This window comes from Ruditapes philippinarum, unplaced genomic scaffold (assembly GCF_026571515.1).
Source record: "Ruditapes philippinarum isolate M1 unplaced genomic scaffold, ASM2657151v2 ctg2216_1_1_1_1, whole genome shotgun sequence".
Lineage (NCBI taxonomy): Eukaryota > Metazoa > Mollusca > Bivalvia > Venerida > Veneridae > Ruditapes > Ruditapes philippinarum.
In genome coordinates this window covers 35,426-54,228 of record NW_026860894.1, presented here as the reverse complement: position 1 = coordinate 54,228, position 18,803 = coordinate 35,426, and the positions used below count along the sequence as shown (strand labels likewise).

Sequence of the window (18,803 nt, the reverse complement as noted above, 5' to 3'; positions counted from 1 at the left end):
ATCATTATCAAAATCATGAATTATTACCAACATCCTTAACATCGTCACCTTAATCATTATTATTTTTATATCATAATCGCATCCATTATCATCAAAGTTTCCCTCAGCTTTATTATCACCAACATCGTCTTCCACTATCATTATAATCAGAATCATATCTTTCTCGCCTCCAAATCATTATTCAAAATCATTATCACATCCATCGTGAAACAATAATCTACTCAACCATCATCCCGTTCAAATGAAATTATCCCTCTACCTATCTATCTTCCACCTAGTCCACTCTTGTGAACCATGTCTTTGCGCGTAAATAGTAAGGATACAGACAAAAATTTATAGTGACCAAAGGGCCGTTCACAAAGCGAGCTTTACGGTATCAGGAGAATATGACCTGCTAGATAGTGATGGTTTTTAAAACGTTCGACGGAAGTACTGCAAAATTATGGGTTATTTACCAATTGCAACTTTTCGAATTACAAGATAACGATAAAATCCGAGGAATTCTGATTAAATACGGATGCGTAGGCTAAAATATATGAGAAAACTAATACTCGTTAATTTCAACAACATTTATTGCAAGCTATTTATCGGGAGCTTAAGCCGTCAAACAAGGACATCCCTTTTCGAATTAAGGCAATTGAAGTAAGTTGTCGAGGAATTCTGATCCCCGAAGAGCTATATTAATTGAGAGCTTTGTGCGGCGTAACAATCTTTGTAAGACTGCTTGAATGTGTTATATATTTGTTATTATTGTCGGTTCCAGCCTGTAATATATACATTATTTTTAAACATTTTAGAAAATTTGTTATGCTACTGTTTTATTCACGCCTTATTAACTTATCCAAATTTGTACTTTTAGCTTTATTTAGCTTTAAAGCTAAATTGGTATTTTTCTCAAATGCAAATTTGTTATTTTATACAATATATGTAGTTGTTTATCATTCATTTTCACAACTAACAACCCTGAAATTTTCTGACAGATTCAATTCATATTTCTTTTGCTAAATTGTCTTTTTACATTCAAGCAATCAGATTTTACTGTTGATAAAAATAAATAAGCTTTTTTAGAATATATAAATTAATCACACAGTATTTTAATATTCTGTGCCTGAACATGCCTTTGTTCCATTTAACAGTAAACAATGTCATCTGTTGTGTTAATGTGCATATCAAGTACAGCGTGCTAGTTGAGTCATATGCATTTGTATTATAAAATGAATAAGCGTTTTTAAATGTTCTGATGATTTCTTTTTTTCAGATTTTAATCTTATAGAACGTATCCGAGACATTGTTAGTACCAGTCAGTCTAGTACATTTTCTCCATCAAACTCAAATTAAAAAGATTTCAACTCTAGTAAAGCAATAGATGGGGTTCCAAATTATTCAATAGATACATGTAAATGCTGCAGTGTAACAAACGGAACACCTCCTTCATGGTGGCAAATTGATCTAAAACTGAAATACCTGTTAGGTGGTTTGCAGATATTTGGACGTGAATCAAGTAAGATGAGGACATTTCAAAAACTCTTATTATAAAGATGTCTGAAATTTAAAGATATATAATTAAAAAAAAAAGATAAACTTTCAAATCAGTGTATGGTTTTTCGGGGTAATTTCTTGGTTAAAAAAAAGAATTACATAAATGGAAGACAACTGCTTCTACTTGCATAAAGCTTTGTGAAAATAAGAATTAATGTAATGGACACACGCATACATACACATTTTGTTTTAAAATTCAATTAAAATTTGAAACTTATCTAACTACAGATAATAACGAACAGTTAGAAGATGCAATTGTTTATGCTGGCAATTACTCAACGACAGTAAACCCATCAATGAATATGACAAATCTTTACGTGGTTCCAAAAATGAGAAACAAACGACACTTTACCAAGGAACTAGAAGATCCAATAATTGCACGATACATTTTAGTAGAGTTGTCACAGAAAGTGATGGCGTTGTGTGAATTAAAATTATATGAGAAAGGTAACATGGTTAAAAAGCATAATTTCCTTATCTAAAAGAACATGCTTACGTCTTGACTCATAGTATATTATTTACTTTCTAGTTCCGTTCCCCTTCTTATAGATTATTTTACGACACGGTCCGTTGCTATAAAAACTCGGCCGGATCATCGGTCTACATTGAACTGTAATATAACTTTGTTAGTTGACCATAAAACGTTAATAATAATAGTAAATATTTTTTAATCAAAAAGGAAAAGAACACATTAATAGCCTTGTGGCCAAGATCTCAATAAATGATGTAAAACAGATGATTGTTTTAAAAGAATTTTCTTAGCGAACCCGTCGGGCTTGAAACTTATAAAGATAATTGTTACAGAAAATAAATATTGTTTTCTTCTTCTTGAAAGTTTATATAAAAAACTAAAAAAAAGAAGATCATATAATATATGAAATAAAAGTTAATAATCATTCTGTAAAAGGTCAGAACATGTGATAATGCATGTTCGTAAACATGTTTTAGTATTCAGCTTGCCTGATTTATTCTTATCTGATTTGACTGTGATGCCAATCAAAGGTCAGAACATGTGATAATGCATGTTCGTTAACATGTTTTAGTATTCAGTTTGCCTGATTTATTCTTATCTGATTTGACTGTGATGCCAATCAGTCATACAAACGATAAATAAATTTTACAACATCGTGAGAGGTAAAGAACATTTCACAGCAGGGTTATGCCATAACACACATTTTAATCCAGTTTATCGTTACACATTTTAAAATTTAGGTAAATGCATACCACAATATTTAGTTTAAACTTATTTTATTCATAATTATAAACAGTGCATAATATACATGCATTCAATGTATACAATGTTAAAATGGATTAGAACAAAATATATAAACTCTCTTAAATTTCTTCTCCGGCTCAGTTTGAAATTTTTAACAAAGTGATGGCATCAGTCCACTGAGACATTGTGTATCAATTCATATAATATGTGGAAAAAACTTGAGGATACCTATACATATTTAAACCTATATTAATAATAGTAAGATATGTTGTAATTATAACGTTATTTCAGCACATTAACGACTAGCTTTCGGACTTACTTGAACGCCGCCTTTTCTTGTTGATCTTGTTTATCTTAAATGTATTTGGAGAATAAAAATTAAATGTGTATAAACGACTGCGGTACTGAATAAATGATGTTTCTATAAATCATTTTCAAACCTCTTACTTAGTTTGATATTTATGGACTGAAGAAAATATGATAGTATTTGCTTCAATTGTTTTGTATTCCGTTCTTAAGGAGCTGCTTTCTAACGAGGGAGCTATAATATTTAAAATTGTATTTGACAAAATGTCTTATGTTATCAAATTTTTGACATTCAAGAAATAGTGAGTTAATTTTACGACAATGACAAAAAGGGGTTTGGGCAATATTCTTTTGAAACAAAAATGTTGATTGAGAGAGCTACAATTTCTTCGGAGTCGCGTGTGTATAGTATTTGATATTATGTCCTGTCGCCGTAATAAAATAAAGAATAATATTTGCAACGTCCCTGATATAAGAAAGACTTAAAGCTGGTTAATGGGTCTGTATATCATATATTGAGTGGTAATTTATTCTATATTAAATGCATTTAGCGTAAAGGGATATTTTGGTAGGTATATCTTGACACTTCAGAAAATCACAGAGCTTTATCTATATCGTATTCTGTAATATAAATCTCTTACAAAAACAAATCCTAACAACATTGATATGAAAGGTATATGTAAAAGTTAATAAATTAATAATTACGGTTATCATAATAGTACGTTATTACGAATGCCATGGGATCATGGTTAAACGCCTCGATATAATGATATCATATTGAAAGCTAGCTGGCAAAAAAAACAACTGACTGTTTCCGTATGTTGGACACTAACCACTTAGTCAATAGAAATATATAATATAAATTGTGTAGTATTTCGTTTTACACCGGTTATACAAGTTTTTATTTTATGCTTTTCAGTGGATTACTGATTTATCCGTGAAAATAACATTTGATAATTTCACAGTAAAAATTATCAAAATATAATTTCACACTTTTCAATGATGAAACTACTTTTTTAAGATTTTCCCCATGTGGTACCTCAATTTTATTTTTGCTGACAATTCTGACAATGTCAGGCTGTTTAAAGAAAAAGCAAAGCTGAAATTGATAAATAACTTAAAAGTCAAAAGTAATAAGAAGAAAAAACTTACTTCTATTCATTTAAATTCCAATCACCAAATTTCGTCTTTAATTTTTTTTGTTTCATTTTTTACAGTCTGAAAAATACAATCCTTCGACATGCAAAACTGCTCTTGATGACATTTGGGCATATTAAAGTATCCTACGAACAATAACTGTCGTATGCTTCATGAAAAATTGGAAAGCAATGGCAGCCATCTGCTCGTAGAATAAGTAAACTACCCAGCGTTCCTGAGCCAGCTTCCAAGTTTTCCATTTTCCTATCTGCATTTTTGAATGTTTTCACATCTGTCAACACTTATTTTTTGTCTGTTACAATCCTCAAATAAGTTTTCTTTCTTTTAAAAAGGTGTATGACTAACAAATTCAAATGATATTCCTCTGAATGAAACACAACTATTTTCCTCCAATGAAATACACAACTTTTTTCTCCTACAAGAATTGTTTGTTTTTATTATTAAAACAAGCGAACATTCATATTTTTTTAATAAAATGAATAACATCCCCGTCATTTAACGTTGATTGCCGAACTTATTTTTCAGCTCAAGACTTCTTGTATTTAATGAGAAATTTCGACTAAATGGGGCTCTCAATGGGGAAAACAGATTTTAATATTAACGTTAATATTAAAATATCCTCTATATCTAAAGCACCATTTTGTTTCAATTTATATAACTGATGAAAAATGATACCTTAAACACAGGACTTTTGTATGCGCATTTGGATAATTTAAGTAGTAAGTCCCGCATATTTTCTTAATTCATTATAGTTATGAAATAACATTTTACAAATTTTCCGCTCTAAGTCATGCCATATTAATGATTTCCACTTGAAATAACTTGAACTCACATTCATTAAAGTCATTAAGTATAAGAACAAAAAGAGAATATAACCATATGATTTGCATTCACGATATCTAATCTAGGAGATCAGTGCTTTAGTATTAAATAAACTAGCATTTTTACAGTCTTGACGAGAATCTTAAAAGAAGATATGTTCGAGTGAAATATTTCAGCACATTTGAATGCAAGAGGGGGTTAAATTCCTACGCTTGAATACGAAGGTTATTTTGTCAGTATCTAATCATTATTTCAAGTATAATAGATACGTATTTGTCACCATTTTGTCACCCATTGTATCTTTCTTTATCACTTTTAAAAAGTATGGTAATATTTTTTTAGTCCAAATTGCTTGTAAAAGATTTAAAATACTGATGACTCTTTTTAGTTAGGGCGGGGGAATTTTAAAATTGGGCCCCCAAAGGGTCAAATTTATAAAAACAAGAATAGTGTTTGAAGGTACTGAAACTTTGTATTTCTCTGTCTTGTAATTTTTTATGTTTTTTATTAGGAAAAGAGCAGTACCCTTTTTTGTTTACACGAAAATAAAAATTTCGGGTTTTTTTGTTTGTGCGATTGTATTTGTAAGCTCCAAATGGGGATTCAAAAAAAGAAAACAAGGGGGGCAGTTTTAGCGAAACAAATAAAAAAACTGGGTAAAAATTTTTGAAAAAATTAAAATTTTGATTAAAATTTTAAAAAGGGGCTATTTGAAAAAGCCCTCGATGGTCTGTTGATATTTTGAAAAGGGAAACTGCTTGAATGCTGTCATGAAGGTTGTCAATATTATTATATTTAAGATGTGATTTTTTTTGGATGGGTAAATATAAGTTGCTGTCAGTTTTTATAATTAGGAGCAATGCATGCAAACTATAAATCTTTAATGTATGACATACATTCTTGAATAATGCTGTGCAACTGGTTACCTGCTTTTGAATATTTAGAATCGTTTTTCTGGCCAACCGAACTTCATGATTGCTCATTTTTAGGTCCCTTTGCCCTTTATTGCTTGTTTGCCCCTCATAGAATGCGCATGCGCGTAATGGTACTTCATTTTTAAGTATGGTATTGTTAAAAGGTATATAATCAATATTTTTGCACAATGAACAGCATAAAGAATATATTGATAAATAAATTATTCAACGAAATGTTTAAACTTTTTCAGAATGTGAAATTGGACATTTTGGAACTGGCTGTATACATAAATGTAATTGTAAAGACAATCATGCATGTAACCAAGTAACAGGTAAATGTCAGACACCAGGTTGTTTAGCAGGGTGGCAAGGAGAGGCGTGTGAAAATGGTAAATAACAAATAAGTAAAATGATCATAGTACTGATTGTACAACTTAGGTTTAAGCCACATTTTCTTAACAGATCTTTTGTAGAATTGAAGATGCTTTTTTAAAACTATCATAAATAAATATAAGAGACAACCTGGTAATTACAAATACCCTAATTAATAACATACAACACAATTCATTACCCTCTTTCAAGATATATATGCGTTTCCTCATCTAATTCTTTATTTATTGAAATGCTTGTTTATTCATGCTCACGTTTCATTATAATTTCGTCCAAATATTTGTAATAATTCTAAGTCCAGTTGTCGAATAACCTGTCTTTTTTCCTATCAATTTAAAACAAAACAACATTTGGAATAAATATGCTAAAAATTCATGTCTAGTTATGTTTCTATCTGAATTACCTTCCGTATAGAATAGGATATGCCAGAAGAGTTTGATTTTACAATTTTAAGAAACATGATAAAGCAACAGGAACAGGAGTTTTAAAATATACATTTTATTATATGAAACTTCACGAAAGAATTCCTATGCATTTGCTTAATACAAGTTTTTTTATGATATCAATAATAATCATTTTTTTAATCTTTAAAGTGTCATATCTAACCATTTAAAGTATATCATTCATTGAGTACTTTTGTGCCCACGTCTCAAAATTTCGGGTGATTATTTATAATTAATTGAAGTTCGAGCTTGCAAGTAAAGCTTTATCAACTTACTTAGAAACATTACAATGAAACTTTATTGTAGTTTGTGATGTCCACAAGTTTGGTGATGGATGCAGCAACACTTGCAACTGTAAAGATGGTACTTTATGTGATAATACTAATGGAATATGCTTTATTGGGCAATGTGATCCCGGATGGATTCTACCAACCTGCAGCGAAGGTACGTTTCCTTTAATCATAAAATCAAAAGTGTCATTTAATTCTATTGAAATGCGTATATCATTTGCTATAAACATTGTATAATGTCTCAGTGAAAGAATTGGAAATTAGAATTGTTTTATCGTTTAAAGAAAAAAAGTAACTGTATATGAAAACAGACTTACAGATTTATCTTTTCAAAATAATCTTACGATTTTCTTTTGTATTTGAATATATATTTGCACTAAAATGAAATGTACATCATTGTTTATTTGACTAAAATCATGGACCATTCGGATATAACTGTTCATCTGTCTTCAAATGTGTTTTTCATTCGAGACATTATATTGCTATTTATCGTGTATAATACAAATTGCAATTATAAAACTTAAAAAAAATGATACAGGTAGAATTTTTTTCAAATGTTTGGATTATACTTTTTATTGAGAAATTACGTTTCATCATCCTTAGATTTGACACATTTCGCATATCATTCAATCGCTCATAACAATGTAACAAATCACTTCTTCCACGATACTAGAATATTCGTTTATACAATTTAGTAAATATATTTTCTATGATTATTTTCTAAAATAGATAAATACAGAATCCCTAAAGGAAGCCCAACACGGCAAAATTGAAAATGTTGCAGGCTCGGTTTGATTGAGCCTGTTCATGGACGGTACTGAAAAGTGCAAGTTACCGTCCACGCCCCCTAGCACCGGCTTAAGCAGAATTCAACATTTAAACGTGAAATAGTAAAATTTTGAATTTAGAAACATCCGCAGATGGTTCATACGGCGGTTATCATGGAACCTTCAATGTGACACTTTCGTGCCATTCCATGAAAAGCGGCGTATGGTCCCCCAAGTAATAAAAAGCGTGTGCCCTAAACGAGAAAACAATGGGCGGAACTAAATAAAATGGAATTTTGAAAGGGGATCAAGAGGTTATGAAGCCTGCGTATCACAGATAAGACATCAATAGACAAATTTAAAAAGCAGGCAACATATCCTAAGGGTGATTCAACATTATTCAAGTAGGAATATTGGAACCACCCAACTAGAAAATGCCGAAAAGTTGAAACTAAAAATACCACAAGCACAACAATAATGTCGTGTTGAACGATCTTCAAGGATCGAAAATATAAAATCATTGATTAAATGTACGGGGAGACTTTTTACAGCCGCCACACGGCACAAATAACACGGATGTTATCATAAAATAGATAAATACAGAATCCCTAAAGAAAGCCCAACACGGCAAAATTGAAAATGTTGCAGGCTCGGTTTGATTGAGCCTGTTCATGGACGGTACTGGAAAGTGCAAGTTACCGTCCACGCATATGACCACTGTCATTTGGTACCAATTGCTTATATATCGACCTACCAATGTATTAGTATCAATTACAATTACAATTAATCTGTCGAGTAATGACGCCGTATTAGACTAATTAACTGACATGCTGACTAGCAAACAAAATTCAGGTTGACGTGTACATATATTGTGAAACGCCTAATAAATCTTAAGTTTTACTCAGATGTGTGAAGTTGGCGTCCTTTTGGTCTAGCGGACTGACGACGTGAAATTGGCAGCAGCAAAATAAAACAGAGGATAAACGAAAACGTACGGTGGTGAAAGGTCGAATCGAAGTTATATCGAATTTTCACCATCATAATGTCGTTATTTCGAATTTCTGCATCGTGCTTTCGACTTTTCATCATCCATCATCATACTTAATGGAAAAATAACCGTACAAACATGATAAAAGTAAAAACGTCTCTCAATTTTTTTATCTGCTAACATATCGTTTAACTTACAAGATATATCTGAAGAACTGCATTTATAACCGTTTTAATTGTTTCAAATTTCAACAAGTTTAGCCCGTTATGCCGCTAAGCCGCCAGGCCATTACACACCTTGATTTCTCGATACGATTACCACTAAATCTTTAAACATCCCCTTGTTTTAATTTTAGTTTATATCGACAGATAAATATTGATGGATTAATGAAATTCTATGAACTATATCTAATAAATGAACAAACGTAGTTTAAAAACTAATACACATGTATTTCAAAGGTTTTTTTTGTTGTGGTGATCAAAATTGAGGGATAAGCAACATATTTCTTTATATTTATTTTCTGATATGTCCTTTCCCCTGAAATATGTTTGATGTTTGATATAATTTTAATCTCTTGTTATTTCTTTGCAATATGTTTTTGTTTCTATGATTGGATTTTACGTATCCCAGACACAGTATATGTCATATGGTTTCAACTTTACCTGAGTAGAACCACCGATGTTCCGTTAGTTATCTTGATATCTTCCTGACATAAAAGAATCTAATCATGTCGGGACTGGAACCCACAGGGGTGAGGGGTATTTGATTTGAAGTCAACGAACTTAACCACTCGACCACGGACGCCCCTTTCCTAGCAATATATATTGCATCAACTATCATAATATAAAGATGTCAATTCATTATGTAACATAATTATCAAATATAAACGCCTGTCCTGATCATGATCCTTTAATCTTTGTGAAGTGGGTCTGACGATTTGCAAACGTAAATAATTTAATTTACGTATTGGTGTTGCGTAATTAAAAGAAAACAGTGTAACCTAGAGAGGATATTTGTTTGTTTTGCATGTAATATTGAAATATAATTTCACTGAGTGAACACCAGATGCAATAATTTCACGAGTAGCGTAGCCACGAGTGAAAATATAATAGCTGGTGTTCACGAATGAAATATATTTCAATCTTATATGTAAAACAAATAAATTTTCTTTTTATTTCATGCCTTTTAAGTAATTTAAAGTACTTTTTTACTTATTTTGCCGCGTAACATCTCGCATTCTCCCTTGTGACGTCATCACATCATGACGTCACATTATCAATTTTGAAATATAGGTCTGTTACATTTCTCTAATTTTGTTATATTTTTAACATTATGTATGATGACATCGACTTTTTTTCCTAAAGAAGCACAATTTACGCATGAAGGCATTTATTTCTGTCTGTTATTCCATTTAGTTATGATTTTCTTTTCATCTGCATTCAGATATAGTCCGGCTACAGTGAAAATTATATTTTATAAATTTCACTAGTGGTTTATCAGAATACAATCATCTGATATATTACAATAAAACACTGGAAAGCATGAGATAAAAATGTGTAACAATGTTTTCTATACCATTGTAATTGAGATGACTCAAACGCACGGTTCATAGATTTTTAAAAGTATTAATGTTTTCATTTTATGTATTTGTAGTTAGATATTTTGTTGTTGTATATAAATAGATGTAAACATTTTGAGGCGCTTGGATGTGCAAACAGCTATGTCATCAACATTACTTAATTGGACTTCAAATCGTGCAATCGATGAAAAAATTGGTCCAGTACCTGAGGTTTGCAATTGCTGTAGCGGCACAAAGAATTCCCAATTGTCTTGGTGGACAGTAGATTTAGGACAAAGGTATCCTATCAGTAGCGTTACTGTGTACAGTAGAGACAACGGTTAGTATTAATCTGTTTTGTCTGCTTATATTGTAAGAAATGTGGAACTATCTGTAAATATAACGCAAAACTTTGTTTTTATTTAAAACTCAACATGTTAATTTCTGCTGAAGCCGAAACTAGGGGATAAGGGTGGCTGGGAAGGCGAGTAGAAAGGAAGCTGGTGCTTACAATTTCTGTCTATTTACAGGTTTAGTCAAACTGCATTGTTTTTATTATAATTGCCTTTTTGTGTTTTGGTTTGGGTATTTATTTCGTTATTTCAAGTAGTATGCTGTTTTTATTAAATTTTTCTGTATGGTTAATATTTACTAATCTGTATGTTTTAGAGGAAAAATATAAACAACTTACCGATTTCAAGCTTTATTTTTCTAATAATACGGGACAACGTTCATATCATCTGGTTGAAAATACCACGAGGCGGATAGATGGAAATGAACATGTGCTAACTTTTTCAAATCAGCTAACAAGATATATTAAGATCGAGAGACCAGGCATCCTGACTTTGTGTGAAGTTTTGGTGACTGAAGGGGGTGAGCACTTTTATTCTCAACTCGGATTAATGTACATTTCTATTTATTGTCTCGGTATTATTTGAATTATTGCTAGCTAGTTTACGAAGCGCAAATCATAGTAAAGTCAGTGTTCTTCAATAAATACAAGATGTTTAATAAATTTTAGAGGCACTTTGTTTGCTAAATGTAAAATTTGATTTATGGCAGAAAAAATGATGAGTATTTCATGTTTTATAGAATGTGAGGTAGGAACATTTGGCGAGGAATGCTCCCAAATTTGTCACTGTGCCGATGAACGTGCATGTGATAAAAGAAATGGATATTGTCAGTCAGATGCATGTAAATCTGGTTGGATCGGTAAATCTTGTAACCAAGGTTAGCTGACGAATGACAAGTTGTGTTACATACTCAAAATATGTTTAATGCCCCTAAAAATCTATTTTTTGCTACCTATACTTTATTAGCTTTATATGTTTTATGTAATACACTTTAATTACTAAAAATGACTTAACAGCTAAAGCTGCATGTTGTCTTTTACCTTAAAGATAGATAAATGTATGATCAACAGGCCGAGATTCAAATTACCGCAGACCTTTTTGAGATGATGATATCTATAGTACATATATATCCAGTGTAGCGAGTATTCCGATATGCTTACAGGAATTGTGACATATATTCTAATCATAGTATTGCCGCAAAGAAAACAATCTACTCTTACAGCAAAAATAAAAAGTTACGACAAGTTATATAACATTGGAATAGGCAAATATTTACTGGAATATGTTTATTTGTCAAGTATTGAAATAAATAACGGACAAATAGCTGTTACAAGTAGCAGTGACCGAATGTTACGGTAAACAAATATCACGTGATTACCTACCATGTACACTTCAGCATTCAATATTTCCGTATACAATCTTGAAATCTTGAAATTGGAAAAATCATTTTTATGTTAAAATGTTTACTTTTAAATTTGTAATAAGGCGCCCTTGTTTATCATTCATTTCATATTTTATTTAAAGCGACATTATGCTCATATTTTGATACTCAAGTTGAGCTGAATTGACTTTTTATTTCAAAATATTGACTGTTAAAATGGTGTTTGACCAACAGTTTATTTTGGAAAATTTTTATGGTAAAATTTAAAATCTGCCTTAGATAGAAAAAAACTGCCCCACTCTTTTTTATAACTGAACTTTTCAGGTAAGTTCTAATTGAAATTTACGAAAATTTAGTTTCGATCCAGGGGTTATTTATTGTTTATGTAAAGTAGATTATTAAATTAAAATGAATTGTGGCAATATAAAACTTATTTTGACTTTCACCTTTTAACTCACTGTACATACCCTTGAATGGGCATAATGCCACTTTAACTTATGCTTAAATTATTGCATAAAACGTATATGTCTGTTCATAATGCGTCTTAAGTTGAGATTGACATTTGTGTTTACAAAGAATGTCCGAAGAACACTTTTGGAGACAAGTGTAGTGAGAGCTGTTTTTGTGCAGATGGTACATGTACTAACGACTATGGGATATGTGAAAACGGTTGCCAAGACGGATACACTGGTTTCCATTGTAATCAAGGTGAGTTGATGTAATATCCTAGTGACTTACGTCTGCTATTTAAATTATATACCCATTGACGGACTTTCTTTAAGTCTCAGATGTTCACCTCAACAAGGTAATGGGCAGCATCAATGTAAGCATTGTCCTTGCTGAAGTAAAATGATAAACAATTTCATGTCTGCTTGATAAAATTTTTAAAGACTGTTTTTCAAACTTTGCACAAATGGTTACTGCAAATATGCATTGTGAAGATGTGCCTACTGAAGGTCACATTTGAAGGTGAATTTAAGATAATCTCGCGACTGCTGTTAACATTGGGCTCAAATGTTAACATAAACAAGGTGGTATACAGCACACGTGTTGCCGCTGTGATGTCTCAAGGTCAATGTCATCCTTGAAAGTTAAATGTCATACTGGTTTATGTCAGCTAAACATAAGTTTTACTTCATGAAGGGCCTTCTTCAATCTGTTCAAATGTACAGATGTGTATGAATGTCGTTTTTGTGCTTACTCAATGTCAAGGTCTCAAGGATTTAACAGCAGCCAGTGTAAGATCCTTTTAATATTAAGTGGCAATATTGTCACAAAAAACTATTCCGTGAGTAAAATGTGTTTGATGACGTGAATATCTGCACGAATTATTTTAAAAATGTAAGACAAGTACAGAAACGTTAAAGCATCTTTTTGGCAATAATATTGTGACGTCATGATTTCCAGCGCGGCAAAAAAGTCAGTAGTAAACAAATTAATGTCAGCAACTAAAAAGTATGTTATACCAAAATAGAATATGTGTTTGTTTAGTATGTAACATCACATTTTATGCATTAATAAACAACAAGTCTTATATTTTCATTCGATTTTCAGTCCTTGAAATAGTTTTTTATATTACTTGCAAAACAAGTACAAATGTATCCTCTATTGTTTGTATACAGTTGATGAAATGAACAATCAAACCCACCAGGGAGAAAAGGAGAAGAATGCAACAGCTCTCGTAGCAGGTGTTGTCAGTGGATCAATAATTGTCCTGATACTTAGCGCTTTATTTGTTGCTGTTTTAATATTTAGAAAGAGAAAAAGGTTAACAAGTTTAAATCAAAATGACATATACTTGAACGTCTTTAGCTCAAAGTTATTGCTTGAACAAATCTTGTGTAAATACAGTGCAATCTCATTCCTGTAAGACTAGAATATTTAACAATCATGATAGTTTCTAGGTTATTTTGAATTTATCTTTATTTAATATAAAGTTATGTCTGTCTGTGTTTCAAACACCGATAAATAAAGAATGCAATATAAGTTCTCTATAAACAGTCAATTCGTCTTTCTTTTACAAGTACATGAACACAGTTATATAATATGTTTAAAGGTAGAATCAATTAAATGTTTATTTTAACAAAGTCTTGAAATATACCTTTATAAAATAATTTTCGAAAATATAGAGCATGTTACACATGTTTTAATAGTATTGTGCGTTATTGTTTGTAATATTGATTTGTTAATTGGGTTTTCTTGCTTGCTGAAACTATGAATACTTATTTTTTGATTACAGTAAGAAAAATAAAAGTCACTACTCAACGCCAAAGTCTCGAGCTGCACAAGATGATCCAGATTATGACACTTTGGATGTACCCAATTGTAAATTTATATATATTGATATATTTTGCGTATGTTTTGCATACATCGTACAATAAGAGATGCAAGTTACTTTGATCTCATTATTTGCTCTGTCATTGAAATTTCGAGAACGATATAGGCCTATTTCTAATTCCACTTATTTATATAAAAAGACTCAGTTATGTGCAGTAAACGGTCGGTTCCGCTGATCTCACAGGGACAAAAGACAGAACACGTTTGTACTGCAATCGCTAATATGGCCTTTGAAGCTGATGATTTTCAAAAGTCTTTTATACTCAAACTTGCAATCTACGTACAAATGAGGACTGTTCTGTGTATACCATTTATGCTTATTTTTGTCAATTGGATAAGGAAAAATACTGATAATTTGTGTATCGTCCATGGTATTAATTGGCAAATTAACGCACATTGCTTCTGCAACGGTCTCTGCTGGTTTAACCCTTTATGTGGGAATAATAATAACATATAATTATTTATATGAAATAGCCGTGGAAAACGGCCAAGGTTTGAAGTTATTATTTTGTAAACTTTTTTGGGGAAAAAAAATAGTCTGATATAAGTATCGTTGAGCATCCGTCTGAATCATATATGGACTGAAAAGTACATTATCAATTATTATAGCATAAAATCGGCTATTTTTCCCTCTTTTGCCCATGTTAAAACGGGACAAAACCCATGTGTTAACATAGTCACGCGCTCTTGTTACAGCCCGGTTTTACCTATGCGCAATACATACAGGGCCAAGTAATCAAACATAAAATGACGATTTGGCCTGTTTGCAAAAGTGTTTTATTTAGATAATTGGTTTGAGGGCCTCAATCGCATAACGGCGAGCAGCATTCTAGTAACTATGCCGGAAATACGGCGTGTAGACATCGCCACTAATCTTGGTTGTCGTCCTTTCTAAGAAACGGAAAGTTGTCAATGTAAAAAAATAAATTTCATTCAGTTTAACCATTAAATTAACTTACAAAACAAGATAACACAAAATAAATATGAGAAAATATTGTTTTATTGATGTTTACATTGATAAATGCTCTTTATATTTCTTTGAAAGAATAATGTTTAGTGCCTGATACTATTCTTTTATCAACTTGTGAGCATGAAAAAAAAAACGATTCTGATGTCACTTATCTTTATTCTACCGTCAATCTAAAATCATTTTAGGAATTTCTAAGGGTCATGTTTTGTCTTGGGCAGAGTAATTTGATGTTGTATTTTTCTTGAGTTAATAAATTTTCAATGTAAAGCTTTGTTAAATCAATCAAAATTTGAATTTTTGGTTCTGAGCATTTGAATTTCCCAAGTAGTTGGCCCCGGAAAAATAAAACGCATACGTTAAACATGTGGAATTGGATAAATACCGTCCAAGCACAAGGATTTAATGTATGTGTTTTGTATTAAGTATACATCATGAATCTTTTTTAAATTGTATGCTTTAATAGCGTCAACGCACGTTTATTTCGTGTTATAAAGTCTGCAGAGTCCCTCGGAACTGTTGGAGCACCAACTATTCCTCGGGAGTCTGCAGACGTTATAACACGAAAAAAACGTGCGATAACCCAAAATCATACTACATATAATCTTTAAATCAAATTTATTATCATCGTTATTACGTGCCTTTAATTGTTCTATATATATTGATCCTATCTTTCTTGTCTAAACAGGTCGCTTGTATAACAATATAAGGTCATTACACCGATTATCGATAGCAAACTAAATCAAAAGCTCTATACAGAAAGCAACAAGACTGAATCATTTTATATATTAAAACAATCGGGGAAGGAGCGCTCTTGGAAGCAATGAAAAAAAAACAAACAATATAATTATATACATTTTGGAAACTAGGTTTGATAAAATCTATTCATGAGAGATAATGTAAATGTGCAACATCTCCCAAAGCCCATTAAAACCGGATTAAGCTGTATTTAATCTTAAGCACTAACTTGATGGATCGCTCCTGAAGGACCGCACAACTATAGTGTCATCGTAGAGTACACGGAAATCAAATCGTTGATGGTATATACAATATTGACAACAAAGTAAACTATGCTATCTGCAAATTGCCTTAGGAGCATATCCATTGTGTATTATCGTTAAGTATTAACAGAAAAGCTTTGCTACCCTACAACTAATTCAACATCTGAAGGGTCTCATGAAAAGTCAATGGCATATGTTCAATAACAGTCTCACAAAGTTCGGCGTCACAATGATTGTAACTTATTTGAGCAATATCTGTCAGAAACAACCAGAATACTTGTCTCTAAATGATTTTTGCTTGGCATATTTTCACTGTATTTGCAGATTATGCTCTGAAGGTTGTATCTTGTCTTTAATAAATAGAATATACCCCGTCTCTTTAAGTCTGCATTATATACTTCAAGATGTTTTTATAATGAATGTATTGTTAATAAACATAACATGAATTATGCTGAGCGCAACCAATCTCTCCGTATCATTGCAACTTTATGCTACGTATAACTATTCAAATTTGAGTTATTTTAAAATACAGTTTAAATTTATATAGTGTTAACACTTTTCCTATCTACTTGCAGATAACCAGGGCCAAATGAGTACAGCGTATGAAAATGAAGTTGTATCTAGCATGTGATGCACTTGACTCGAAGAAGGATGATAATTATTTTGTACATGAAAGTTTAGATCGTAAAAAATGATTTATAACAGAGACAGCGTTCGATATAATGTACCAATGCTTATCATTTAAGTGTTATAACACCAAATAAACTGTTGATGAATTTCTCTAACATGAACCCTGTTTGTTTCCAATTAATTCCTAACACGACGTATTGTTATTACTTTTAATCACAAAATCGGTACAATATATTGTACAAGAGGTTAAAGTTACACATTGATTGAACATTTACATTCATTAACAATATTGCTAGCGGTTATCTTATCAAATATGTCTCACTACGCGTCATATGTAAAAAAATCAATTTATTTTGTATCTCTAAGATTTCGAATATATTTAGAAATATTTATATGTTGTTTCTTGTTTAGTACAAGCTTTAAACCCAATTGTTTCGACCGTCCCAGTTTGTTTCGGTGCTCCATTCTGTATGTCTTACACTTAATTGTGGTTTATGATATTTTCCTTAATAGCTTTGTCGTAGAAGAAAGTGCCACTGTTCATTTAAAATACATCTGACATGCTCTATATTATAGAGAATGTGATGATTTTTGTGTAACTTCAGTTGTTGCATTTAACAGCATTTAATCGTGTGATTATAATTATTTCTGTGGCATGTTTGTACAAAATTAATCATTTCTGTATTATACATGTAGCACTTTTCTTCTTTCATTCGAACAAAACTAACGTATGTTGGATGTACTGTAATTGTGTACTCTTTTCAAGTTTATTGTGTACGTATTTTGGCAAGTATACATATGTTCGTGAAGTACGCGGGCTAACGGGCTGACAGTCTGGCGGGCTAACAGTGTGAACTGGGCGGGCTAGCAGTGTAGCGGGCTAACAGTGTGAACTGGGCGGGCTAGCAGTGTAGCGGGCTAACAGTGTGAACTGGGCGGGCTAGCAGTCTAGCGGGCTAACAGTGTGAACTGGGCGGGCTGGCGGGCCAGCGGGCTAAAATCTAAAACTTTATTGATTGAACATAAAAATGTTATGATACATTACCTGGCAGTGTGAACTGGGCGGGCTAACAGTGTAGCGGGCTAGCAGTGTGAACTGGGCGGGCTGGCGGGCCAGCGGGCTAAAATCTAAAACTTTATTGATTCAACATTAAAACCTCATGATACATTTCCTAGCAGTGTGAATTGGACGGGCTGACAGTGTAGCGGGCTAGCAGTGTGAACTGGGCGGGCTGGCGGGCCAGCGGGCTAAAATCTAAAACTTTATTGATTGAACATAAAAATGTTATGATACATTACCTGGCAGTGTGAAGTGGGCGGGCTAACAGTGTAGCGGGCTAGCAGTGTGAACTGGGCGGGCTGGCGGGCCAGCGGGCTAAAATCTAAAACTTTATTGATTCAACATAAAAACGTTATGATAAATTACCTGGCAGTGTGAACTGGGCGGGCTAACAGTGCAGCGGGCTAGCAGTGTGAACTGGGCGGGCTGGCGGGCCAGCGGGCTAAAATCTAAAACTTTATTGATTGAACATAAAAATGTTATGATACATTACCTGGCAGTGTGAAATGGGCGGGCTAACAGTGTAGCGGGCTAGCAGTGTGAACTGGGCGGGCTGGCGGGCCAGCGGGCTAAAATCTAAAACTTTATTGATTGAACTTAAAATGTTATGATACATTACCTGGCAGTGTGAAGTGAGCGGGCTAACAGTGCAGCGGGCTAGCAGTGTGACTGGGCGGGCTGGC

General features: G+C 32.3%; 1 protein-coding gene across 1 annotated transcript; it reads left to right on the top strand.

Moving 5' to 3' along the window:
* The first annotated feature begins 1,773 nt into the window (after positions 1 to 1,773).
* Positions 1,774 to 17,857, top strand: LOC132713782 (protein draper-like). The gene is made up of 10 exons (XM_060696458.1): positions 1,774 to 1,986; positions 6,207 to 6,344; positions 7,095 to 7,232; positions 10,516 to 10,731; positions 11,061 to 11,264; positions 11,484 to 11,621; positions 12,702 to 12,833; positions 13,748 to 13,892; positions 14,365 to 14,450; positions 17,006 to 17,857. The coding sequence occupies exons 1-10, from the start codon at positions 1,836 to 1,838 to the stop codon at positions 17,059 to 17,061; spliced, it is 1,404 nt and encodes a 467-aa protein (XP_060552441.1). The 5' UTR covers positions 1,774 to 1,835; the 3' UTR covers positions 17,062 to 17,857.
* The last annotated feature ends 946 nt before the right edge of the window (positions 17,858 to 18,803 follow it).